Below are 12,879 nucleotides of genomic sequence, written 5' to 3'. Positions count from 1 at the left end.
GACCCCAAGATTTCCAAGCAACACAGCTATTTTTCAAATCTGAACTCCCCTGCGGATCATTAGAAATAGTTTCAAATGTCCCATTCTTGGCCTTCACTTGTGCCAAACCTTAGACAAGTCTGCAACAAGGTTATGATACTGAAACAGCTGATATCTGCACAGGGTGCTAAACAGCCTGTCTTTCCTTTCTCTTAGCACACAATCATTCATGCTAGTTAGAGGTCTCTCCTGAATCAAGCTGTGCATATGTTTTATACAGGAAGTATGAAATCAAAGTTATTTTGTTTCTATCTCCTGCAGGCTAATAAACTACCTCACATTCATTGCTTTAACTACACTTACTGCTCTGTGTTTAGAAATGCTATGTTCTGAACCCTGGCCTCAGTCAAGGTGTGGCAAGCAGGAGGCAGGTGGTGAATGTGGCCTCTGAGGGCTCAGTGCTCTCATGGTGTTTTGTTGACTGGTATTTGCAGAATGTAAAAAAAAAAAAATCAAAGTAAGGTAAGAACTGCTTATCTGATGACATGGCCTTACATTTTTACACAATTCTCAGTGATCCAAAATGCGGATGAATGAAAGACAATTTTTATTTCTTTTGACCAATGGGCAGGAAATATTAGACAGTTAAGGCAGACTAGAAATAAGACACAATTCCAAGTGGTTTTAAACCAGATTTAAGTTTTTTTTAATTCAAATTGATCCAAAGCAAAACTTACATTACGAAGGAAGAACAAAATACATTATGATATAACACACTAGGAGTTACATGAAAGCTAAATTTGTGGGTAAACGGCCTTATCCCAATCACATTCTGGGCTAATGAGCAAATCTGCAGGAAAGTTAGAGTCTCGGTTTTTGCATGGTCCACTCTGGTAATTAAACTACACATTCTTGTCTCTCATGGTGTGCATCTGACGAATCATTTCGATTCCCTCACGCTCCAGATGTGTACTCTTGCTACTGCCAGAACACTAAATTCTCTAGTGGAAATGCTGTTCCAGCATGACTGATAATGAATTGAAAACAAAATGGTCAAGTCCTCCAACCTAACAAGCATGGATTATTCTGTAGTAAATAGTTTAGAAATATGGGAATTAAATAATCTAAAAAACACTCTTACTCTGCTGTACATTTATAAACACAATATTTACAAAAAACAAAACCTTGCTTGCAAAAGATGAGGTTTGCAGTTCATTAGTGATCATAATCTTTTATGAGCTGGTTTCTTTGGTGTACTTGCCAAATATATTTTTACAAAGGTCTAGTAATGAGTTTAAATAATAAATTTCAAAAGAAACATATAAGAATCAGTGAGAAATTTGATAATATTCTGAATATTTTAGTGAAGATTCTGGAAAAACCAATCAGTTGATTTTCTGATAATCTGTTCTCTCGTTAAGTGACTACAGAACGGTTCTCTGCCAATCAAATTCAAACGTGGACCTGTGTGTTCATCACTATTCTACCAGTTACCAACTTAGGGACATTTTAGTTATTGTTAAATATGATATGTGATTGGGATTTTATTAACAACAAAAAATAAAACATTCTTTTTAAGCTTTCAGATAAATCAAACCTCAAACAATAAATAATGGAATTATACACTTCTTCATTAAATAGAAATTTCAATTCCAGGAAGAGTTCTCATAATTTTTTTCTGAAGTCACAGCAGCAACACTGAACAAAGAATTTACCTTAATCTGTTCTTTTTTACTTGGAATTCCCTGACTGAAACTCAGTGGCTTAGTTTAGAAACCTTTGCATGGTTGGGGAAAGAAAATAATTTTAAAATAGGTGAATAAATTAATACACACATACGTGGAAATAAGCCCTGTGCAAATGTAACATTAACATAACTGCTCAGAGTGCCATACCCCTGCAACCCTCCCACCTCCTTGTCCCCCTGGGCCTGAGATTTTAGGAAAAAGTAACACTCAGTTCATTTCTGGCCATACCATGTCCCTGACACTGCTAATGTGTCTTAGCCCTGACTTCGGTATTGGTTTAAAGAATGAGAACACAGCTTAGCAACCCCCTTCACAAGGGATGATCCCTCTCTGGAGATAACTTTTTGGAGATATTTTTACAGGAAAAAGGACAGACCATCCATTCCTATCCATTAGGCTCTAGCTGCAATTTGGGGATGGTTATAAAACTGGCCAGCTGCCTACAGAAGAATCTATGAGCCACACCAGCGATTTCATGAATAATCCCTTTTTCCAAAGCTGCCTATTCTTCAGAAACCTGTATACACCGTCTGGGCACAAGCAGATCGGCTTTTCTGATGCCAAAATCACTACTCTGCCTCCAAAAGACAAACTTTGTCCTTGAGAAAACAGCATAGCTGGCTCTGAAAATAATAAAGCCAGAGCAGACTCTTAATTTTGCTTAATTACACTTCAAGGTGAAATCATTTTATACTTTATGACTTAAATCTAGAAATTCAGGCAAGTAAAGAGAAGCCCTTCATCTTGTAAACTTCTAATAACAAATTTATTAATGGCAAATATTTTGAAGTTTCCCAAAGCACTTGAATGATACCGGGACATCTGAAAAGGTTTCCTTGAAACTAACATGATGACAAATCAAGCACAGACCATCATCTCCTGGGGCATCATATGGATGTCTAACAGCTCTGAAACCTTCTCTGTTATTGACACTTTATCATATCTGTGTTTACACTGCACACATATGCCAAATCAACCCAGAAAACAACATAACCTTTCTTAAGAGCTTCACTGTATATAATCTTAAAATAGATAGGAAATGTTTAAATTAGGAATTAGCCAGACTTACAATGTGCACCCATTAGAGATTTTACCCTTAAAAAAAAAAAAAAAATTTTTTTTTAAACCAGGAAAAAAAGAAACACAATGAAACCACCACCCCAAATTATTTAACCATTAAAGCCAAATGGTTGAACAATATTTTGGGCTATTTTTAGGGAAGACTCTACCACCAGGATATGGAATTTGATACTTAAAGTGAAGTCAAAGACATAGCTTAAAATGGAAATTGCAATTGACATACTAGGGCTCTGCAATGGAAATTAAAGTGGCGGCTTCTGTTCTCAGAGGCATGTCAAAGCTGGCGTGGAATGATCAGTAGCAAGTGAAGTAATGGATAAAATACACCAGAAAGAGTATTGCACTGGAGGCACTATTTTCGAAACAGAATACACTGGCTTTATAAAGTTATTTTCTCTCTGATTAATTATTTTAAAAGCACAATTCAACTAGAGATAAAAGTTAACACAAGTCTCAGGGTAGTGTACTACAGTTGTTAAAAAAATAAATTAAAAACAAGAGCACACCAAAAGGAAAGCAGAGGTATTGGATTTATGTCATCTGAAAGCGACATTAATTAGGAAAAAGAACAGTATGAAACAGCCAATTTGTACTCATTAAAAATGAATGCAGTGACAGCATTACTTTAAACAATTCTTAGGGCATTTTCTAGAATAACACAGGCCCAACCCTCCCACCCTCCCCCGGGTGAAACTGTACCTCCAAATTTTAACAAGTGCTCTGCTGGTTTACAATGCCATGGTCAGCAATGAAACCATAAATTTAAAAAGGGTAAATTCTCCACTCCAAATCTGCTTCTGTCATTTTGGAAAAACAATTTCTCTAAATGCAATGTTGTATAGAAAACTTGGACCTCTTAAACTTGGACCAAGAAACCAAATTAAGACCTTAAGCATGTGTGTGTGTGTTTATATATATGTATATATATATATAAAAAATCCCTCCCCTACCATGAAAACCAAACAAACAGAAAACCTAAAAGTGTATACCTGCTTTCTGACTTCACAGCAAATCAGAAATTGCATAGGATATACTTTGTGCAAGGCAAAAAGCCTTTTAAGTATCTGGAATATAACTCCTAATCTTGCTCACAGTTCTGGTATTATCAGATATCATCAAATTTGTGTTTTAAGTAGTCTTTCATGACCTTGGCAATTGGTAGTTCATCAAGTAGCTTTAGGTTTTGAAGGCCTATACATTGTCGAATTTTAATTCGGCACAGGTCCTGCAAGTTTCTGGGCTGTCCTAAAAAGACAAAAAAAAAAAAAAAAAAGGAAAAGAAAATGTTACAAAGTACAATATTTTATGTGGGCTTTTAGGTTTTTAAAATAACTGTTGGTTTCACTGGGAAGTTCTATCAACCCTACATGCAAAGGTTTGAAAGACACCAAGGGATAGCCTTCCTGTAACGTCTCATTTGATCCTCTTCAATACCCTGGGATGGTAGGTATTTTCACCTCCATTTTACAGACAGGATACTTAATATCAGATTGAAGCAAACTGTTCAACTTCAGACAAACAACTAAGCCTCAGAATGCTACCTAAAAAAAGTTCTGATTCTAACCCTGGTATTCTTTTTGTTACAAATCAGGAGTCTTCTGGTTCTCATCCTGATCAGGCTTCTCATGCACTGGATGACACCATGTGAGTAAATCCTTTCTCTGGCTTCAGTTTCGCCATCTGAAAAGCCTGGATGACTGATTGAGATGCCCTCTGCTGTGAGTCCACCTTTCAGCTCTAGGGTGCCTGAGCCTCAAAGCCTATCGCAACCTCTGCAGAGCATTCCAAAGGACTTCTGCCCACCTGTTCACTGTGATTTGGGACAAAGCTGAACCTTGGTTTGAGGGTAAGGGTTGAGAGGTACAGCAGGAAGGGGGTTTGAAAAAGCACCTCGAGGCATCCTCAATCTGCATCACTTCAAGCCTCATACCCTGATTATCTGCTAATAAAAACCCCTGCTACAGCTCAACTCAGAAGAAAAACTATAAAATCTAGTTTCTTTCACTTCCAAATACTTTGTTTTACCAAAACAACATGGATGGCAACAAACAGCAAAAATTCTTCAACAGTGCTTCCGTAGTGTTTGGAGTCATGTAAGTTCTGCTTTCGCATTAGATGATAATAATAAAAGCTAACAATGTTGAATACTTACTGGGTGCCATGTATATATAAGCTCTTGACGTATAACTCCTTTAATCCTTTTACGAGGTAAATACTTTGATCATCACTCCCATTTTATAGAGTCTCAGAGAGATTAAGTAATGTGCTTAAAGTCTAGTTGAATGCACTATTTCAGTCATTCTCAAATTTTTAGCCTCAAAGCCTTTTACACTTTTAAAAATTACCAGGAACCCAAAAGAACTTTTATGTGGGCTATATCTATGGATAACTACCACTTAGAAGTTAAAATAAAAATTTTAGAAATATTTATTAATTCATTACAGATAATTAAAAAAATTACATATATAATACTGGTTAATGAAAAAAACTATTTAAAAAAATTAAGAGAGAAAAGGTCATTCTTTCACATTTTTGCAAAGCTTTTATACATGACAGCTGAATTTTCATATATGCTTCTGTATTTAATCTGCTGAGATAAAATCATATCATCCAGTCTCTGGAAAACTCCATTTACTCTCACGAGAAAAGGAATGTAAAAAGGGCAACTGGTGCCTTAGTTTTATAATGAAAATAATTTTAACCTAATGGATACCCTAAAAGGGTCTTGGGGACTCCAGGGCTCCCTGGGCCATACTCAGAAAGCCACAGTTATACCCTAATACTTTATCCATTATGTATACTGTATTTGTTAATAGTGATCACTATTATTCAAAATTAAATAATTCTTCTTAAATGAAAAAAGCCTCTTAAGACTCACACCTCTGTTCTGTAAGGCCATACGAACACATGCTTTCTAAAGGAGTTACTCACTACGTGGTCTCTCAATAGAATCGCAGAAGCGATTGCTTTCTTTGAAATGTCTATAAACCAGGGTTATTTGTGTCTACAGATGTCTGTGGATGGATATGACACACACACTCGTGTTTCTTGGCAAGGTTATTTCTCCTCCACCTTTTAGATTGCAGCTAAAACAGCACTTCATCAGAGAGAAGAGACTAGGTCAGGCTCCCCAGCAGATGCTCCCAGGGATCCTCTGTGACTTTACTTTTACTCGATTATGTATTAGTGCCTATCTTCCTTACTATCTGACATGTTCCTTGAGGGCAGGACCATATCTGGCTCCCTTTGCCAATGTAAACCCCACACCTGAGACAGTACTCAACAAATACCTGCTGAATGAATGAACACTGAGTAGGCTTGTCAGTATAAGCCAGTCAACTCACTGCAAAACACACCTATATCAACAGCAAATCATTTCCTTCACCTATTTTGAATTATTTTTCATCACTATTCATGGGCCTTCTTTAGGAACAAAATTAATTACCAGACACTTTTCAATTTTGATCTGCAAATGCAAAGCAGAATATCAATTAGATGTGAATCTTATTTTTTTTTTACAAGAAATTTGATATTCCTGGGCGGCGCCTGTGGCTCAGCGGGTAGGGCGCCGGTCCCATATGCCGGAGGTGGCGGGTTCAAACCCAGCCCCGGCCAAATAAAAAAAAAAAAAAAAAAAAAAAAAAGAAATTTGATATTCCTAATAGACGACATTTTTTCCAGTATAATTTTAATAAAAAGAACAACCAAAATATATTCAGAGAAAAAATAGATGAGGACAAAGCCAACATACATAAGTATATATGCATACTTAAATGGAAACATATCCATCAAACTAAATTACTGGAATTCGCTTAAAGTAAAACAGAAGGAACTGAGACAAAAAGTGATGCAATGGGGGATCTTCTGATAGAGTCTTATTTTGTGGCAGACTGTGCTCTCCAAAAATGACCACAATGTCTCCTGTCCCTCCCGTTCTTGTTTTGCAATGTGACTGGGCACTCCCCTCCTTAAGACTGATGGTGGAAGTGTTGTTATGTGACTTCCAGGTTAAGTCATAAAAGTTGATACAGCTTTTGCCTAGGTCTTGGGACATTCCCTCACAGAACACTGCCTCCAGGCCATGAAGAAGCCTCAGAAACCTATAAAAACGAAATGAGGTCACTGGCCGACAGTTCTGGTTGAGCACGCCACTAATAGCCAACATCAGCTAGCCAGTCTGAGTGAGCCATTTTCAAAGTCGAGGGGCCCAGTTGAGCCACTCCAGAAAACACTGCATGGAGCAGAGAAGGAGAACAATTAACAATTGTTTTACAACACTATGGTTTTGGAGATTCAGGGACCTAGAGGTAGGGCTTTGCCATTGGGGCCAGGTGGTGGGAAGGGCTTTGAGTTGAGTATTATCTGGAAGCCTAAGGGCATTGAGAAGGCAGTTGGTCAGGGCTGAAAGATACGGCTTTAAAAATTTTTACTAGAAACTGAAAGGGGAGCCTACAAAGTTTGGTAACTCTGTTATGCACATTACTGTGGGAAATAGGAAATGTCCTAATGACCTAATGATCTGGTTAAGAACCAGATTCTGCTCTAGGCAGAATATTGGTAAGTGTCTATGGGGTCTCCCCACTGCTCTAAACAGTGTGGCAGCCCTTTAATATTTTGGGAGAATCTGATCTTTTGAAGCTTTCTTGACCATGAGTAACTCCTGCCTGAGGAATTACCTTTAATGATAGAAACATACTATAGTGGTTAAAAGCATCAATTCTGGAGCCTGGGTTTGGCTTCTGGCACCACTTGCAACCTGCTTAATCTTGGGCAAGTCTCCTGCCAGTTTCCTTATAATAATAACACCCACCTCAAAGGCTTTATAAGTATTAAAAAGGTTAGTGCCAGAATAGTGCCAAACACATAATATAATATTTGGTAAATAAGTGAAATATTTGAAAGGATGAATGCTTTGGGTTACCAAAAAAAGCAGAAGGCCCCATTTTGGAAGATGAAGTTGGAGTCTCCATCTTCCTAGTGTTAACACAGTAAGAAAAGTAGGTGACAGCTTAAAATAAAGGAGCACCTGGTAACTCATTACTGCGAAACAGTTCTGAACAAATTGATGGAAATTATTTTGTGGAAATCACAAAATGACTTGAATCAGGCAGAGATGTGAGGCTGTCTAACTGTATAAAAAGATATGCAGTGATGAAGTGAGGGGTATCATTAGACTGTCTCTCCACAAATACACAGATTATTAACTCATCTTGCTGTGTATCCGTATAGCCGAGTGAAAATGGGCTAAATAATGAGGACTCATTGTAAATAATGCCATTTATGAGATTAGCTAAAGAGCTATTTTTTTCAGGAATAGCCTTAAGTAACAGAAGATTATGACTGAAAGAGAAGTACTTATTTCTTGTTAACAGATCACTTAAAAGTAAGTATTTATTGAGCACCTACTATGTACTCAACAATGCGTTTTCCCGAAGGTGAAAGGGGTACGGAAAGAGAAGGCAGAGAAACAGAATAAAGGGAATAAAAGCAAGAAAACTGACACAAATGAGCACATTATTTACTAGGCATCTTAGAAAATGAATCCATACCCTGTAAAATAAATCAATGTCTTGTCCATGGGATTGTAACAGGGGAAAGCTAGGGGACACCTCACAAGAGTGTAATTTAGAGAATTATAAACACTCAGGTGATACCAAAAAAACAAAACACAAAAATACTACCAGATATTTATACTAACGAGCTACAATGGAATTACATACTAGTTCAAAGGGTTATTAGTCTTTCCATTCTATAAAGAAGCCCATCGTTAGTAATAATTGGGCTGGTATAAAATAGGAAATCTGCTTTTGAAGGGTCTGGTCTAGCATAAATTACAAAACCAGGGCCAGCAGCATGATTTAGAAAATTAAAAATCCTACATCATCCCCCTTTGACATCACCATTACTACATTTACGATAGCAGAACTTTATTTGGATGAAAATATCTAGATTCATAAAGGAAAACAAAGAAGCGAACATTTTTAAACAAACAAATAAACAAAAGAAAAGCAAAACAAAGCTCCAGGTTTTTCTCTGGGGTGTGGGGGTAGAGACTGAAGGTGGAGGGGCGGTGCAAGGCAGTAAAAAGAGAAAGATCTGCCCCCTCCAGATGGCTTTACAGCAACTGTTGTTCCCTAAGGAACCTCTCCCTAAGGATGTAGGGCGCACCTCTTGGGGGTGGGACACAATTATAAGAGGAATTTTACCTAACAAAGGCAAATAAAACACTGTAATCTAATTCTTTGTACCCTCAATTAACCTGAAACAAACAAACAAAAAAAAGAACCTCTCCCTGTTAGGTTAGCATTGGGAATGGTCTCCCAATACTTCTTTGTTTTACCTCAGTTTCCCATTTCAAAATCCTACCATAAACACATTTTATTCTTTTGCTCCCTCTGAATCCCTGTCATAGGGACTTAGTATGAAACGTGTTAAACAAATCTTACTCTATAGGACAAAGGCAGTTTCCAGCTCTCCTTAAAATAAAAATTATGGTGCTCTCTCAGATACAACGTCAGCCTTAGGACATTCATCTGTCTATCACATTTTTTATAGGCAAATAAGCTTTATTAAAAATAGAAACTCAGTGAGTAGGGCGCAGGCCCCATATGCCTAGGGTGGCGGGTTCAAACCCAGCCCCGGCCAAACTGCAACAAAAAAAAAAAAAAAAAAATAGCCGGGCGTTGTGGCGGGCGCCTGTAGTCCCAGCTACTCGGGAGGCTGAGGCAAGAGAATCGCGTAAGCCCAAGAGTTAGAGGTTGCTGTGAGCCGTGTGACGCCACGGCACTCTACCCGAGGGCGGTACAGTGAGACTCTGTCTCTACAAAAAAAAAAAAAATAGAAAGTGATACAAAACTATAAAACAGTACAGAATATTTTCTGTATCATAGAACCTTAAAATGTGACTCAATTTCACTTAAAACTGTGGACTATTTCTAAAAGTGATTTTTAATAATTAATACTGAAAAAACCTAGTAAGACTACGATGTAGATGGAATTAATAATCAATAATAGCCCCAGTTAAAAAGTGTTACACAAACTCTTTTTATGTTAATACCACTGTTTAGCATCAGTCACCCTACTAACAAAGTGCAGAAGCATCTGGAAGGAGCGCAGCAGGAATGCCCCTGCTGTACAGGCGACTGCGCCATCAGTCACTTGCATGTTGTACCAGGCTTAACCGAGACTTAGCCTAAATTTCACTTTCTTAAAATTAAAAAAGAGGAGTCGTGATTTTTATTACTACTACTTATTTCCTTCAATATTTTCTCTATGTTGGAAATCTTGTCTTTAAAGTTTTACTTTTGCAGCTAAAACATAGTTGATTATTGCTGAAATTTAAATAAAAACTATTTCAAATTACTGAAATATTTATAAAACAGCATTTTTAAACACTGATGTTCCAGAAAACAACTAACTCAAGTACTTGATAGATGAAGTCTACAAAACAGCTTATACAACTCAATTCCCATCTACCTAGCCTTTTTCTTTTAGAAATATGAGCCATTTAATTCCTTAAAACAGTCAAGCTAGCCAGGAGCTATGGTTCACCCCTGTAATACTAACACCCTGGGAGGCCGAGGTGGGAGGAAAGCTTGAGCTTAGGAGTTGGAGACCAGCCTGAGCAAGAGTGAGAACCCTGTCTCTACTAAAAATTAGTAGGGTTTTGTGGTGGGAGCTTGTAGTCCCATCTACTCAGGAGGCTGAGGCAAGAGGATCAAACCAGGAGTTTGAGGTTGCTGTGAACTATGATGATACCATGGCTGGCACTCTTGCCTGGGGCCACAGAGTGAGACTGTCTCAAAAAAAGAAAAAACGAAAACAAAAACACCCCCCCCCCCAAAAAACAACAACAACAACACACACATCAAAATACAATCCAGTTCCACCTGTTACAACCACTGAAGCATCCTGATGGTTGGCTCCAGTCTTTGAAGCATTTCTATTGGAAACACAGACTGAGACCCCAAATTAAAAGTATATATGGAGTCTTAAAAGGGGGGAATGAGAGAGGATACCCAGAAAAGGTAAGGTCTAAGAGAACAGAGGTCTTCTCAAGGAGATCCCAATAATATACCTGCAAGGTCCTCCACAGTGACTCAGCTTCTTAGGACTTTGTAGAAACTTAACTTCCTGGGACCTGGAAACTAACGCTTGCTTCCGTGGTTTTGTAAAAGCTGGAACCTGCTTCTCCAGCTTGATTCAAATTGACCACAAAGAAAGGGACCTGTGGACCGAACTTTTTGACGAGGGAAAAGAAGACTGAGCCGTTTTGAATTCTACTGTGCCCTACTCCCCTGGCTAAAATAAAGCCCTTCCTCTTTGGAACACCGTGTTTGGGTGTTCATTCTCTCCATTGGGCCTCATCCTCCTGCAACAAGGCAATTACCTCAGCTCAAAAACCTTTCACCAATAAATACAAACCCTATCAGCATATTCTCTGTCCTAAAAATAATCTAGACAAGAGCTTGCTTCAGTAATAAAAGATACTCTGTGAAAGTAAGTTGTTCATACAAGTAAACAAAGTTAAACGCTTTATATTTACTCAAGAACTTCTTGGCACCTTTGATATGTTACTGTGCACAGTAAATCTCCAAAACCAGGATCTAGGATCCAAGGTCCTCGTCTTCCAGACCGATTTGAATCATAAATTCCTTTTACCCCGTATTCTCTGGTAGAGCAGTTTTACAGACAAACTTCAGGAATCTTTTATCTCCACAGACCCTAAGCAGCAAATACACTAGGACAGGGTAAGCAACCATCTAAAACATTTCATATTATCTGTAAGTTTTAACTTTAAAAAAAATAACATTAGAGATTTATTAAATTCAAAAATATTAGGCTAACAGCATGTTGTTAAAAATCTGAATGTAGAACTTTTCTATTAAGTCTCAATGCACTAGTTTTAGGACCTTTTGGCACCTTTAAAATTTGAGGACCTCAAAGAATTTTTGTTCAGTTACATGTGTCTATTTTTACCCTGTTTAGAAATTAAAATTGAGAAATTTTAAAAACATTTATTGATCCACTTAAAAATAACAATAAAAAATTTATCCTCCATTGAAATACATTTTTATGAAAAAAATAGAGCTGCTTTCCAAAACAAAATAATTTTGTGAGAAGAATAGCACTGTTCGGCAGTTTACAAATCTCTCTAATGCTTGGCTTCCCAGATGACAGCTGGGTTTACAGATCTGCTTTTACATTTCACCTGTTCCAATATACTGTCTTGATTGGAATATCTGAAGAAAAATCTAGCCTCGCTCAGATACAAAGTAGGAAAACAAAGGAATATTTTAATAGCTTTTTTTCAAATAATGTAGGTCATCTTTGCTATCCGTCAAACTAGACAAGTAGTGGTTTCTTACATGTTAGGTACCATATGGAATCTAAAGCCAAATCGAACTTTTTATACTTTTACATTAAAATCTATTGGTCTCTCTTGCACTATGACTGATCATAACTATTACTGTCAGTTGTTCTCCTTAAAGTGACAAGTGAACTTTATTCATTTTTAAGAAAACATCTGCCAGACACTCAAGACTAAATGGCTGTCAGTCTTTCAAGCAAAAATAATGTTTTATGAAAAAAAGCTGCTGGTTCAGCTGAAAGAAATGGAAGTTGCTCCAATCACTAACTTTGGTACTTAATAGGGATACTTACCATTTCCATACCACAAAACATTTTAAAAGTACTCAAAATGACAAGATCTAACAAAATCAATTTTATTGCTTCATCAAAGACATTTTTAAATGGAACTGAAATATTTTCTACTGAGTGTGCCTGGCAGTGCACACTCCATGTACCCTTGGTACCAGTGGAAGCCACTGCCTTGATTCATGCCCACATGCCAGCAGTTTTCCCTACCTTTGCTGTACACTACAGAGCAAATGTCAACACGGTGAAAAAGGCAAATAACATCTTAATATTGTTATGAAATTAGTTTTGGCCTCCTAAAACAATCTTCAGGATCCCTCAGACTCCACATTGTGAAAATTGCTGTTCTACATGAGTCAAAAGTTTAAAAAAAAAAAAAATCACAAGCAGTAAGAAATCAAAGCCTTTAAGCATG

At 37.3% G+C, this 12,879-nt stretch overlaps 1 protein-coding gene across 5 annotated transcripts in view; it reads right to left on the bottom strand.

The window, feature by feature from the left end:
• Nucleotides 1–660: 660 nt before the first annotated feature.
• The window catches only part of ASB7 (ankyrin repeat and SOCS box containing 7), a 40,058-nt gene continuing 27,839 nt past the window's right edge, over nt 661–12,879 (bottom strand). For all 5 annotated transcript variants that reach the window (XM_053581845.1, XM_053581843.1, XM_053581846.1 and 2 more), the window contains one exon: nt 661–4,052. In XM_053581845.1, the coding sequence (XP_053437820.1) occupies nt 3,913–4,052 (140 nt within the window). In that variant the 3' untranslated portion in view covers nt 661–3,912. The remainder of the gene's footprint in view (nt 4,053–12,879) is intronic.

This window comes from Nycticebus coucang, chromosome 2 (genome assembly GCF_027406575.1).
Source record: "Nycticebus coucang isolate mNycCou1 chromosome 2, mNycCou1.pri, whole genome shotgun sequence".
NCBI lineage: Eukaryota > Metazoa > Chordata > Mammalia > Primates > Lorisidae > Nycticebus > Nycticebus coucang.
Note: the sequence above shows the minus strand (reverse complement) of the source record. Positions and strands in the feature narration are given on the sequence as shown.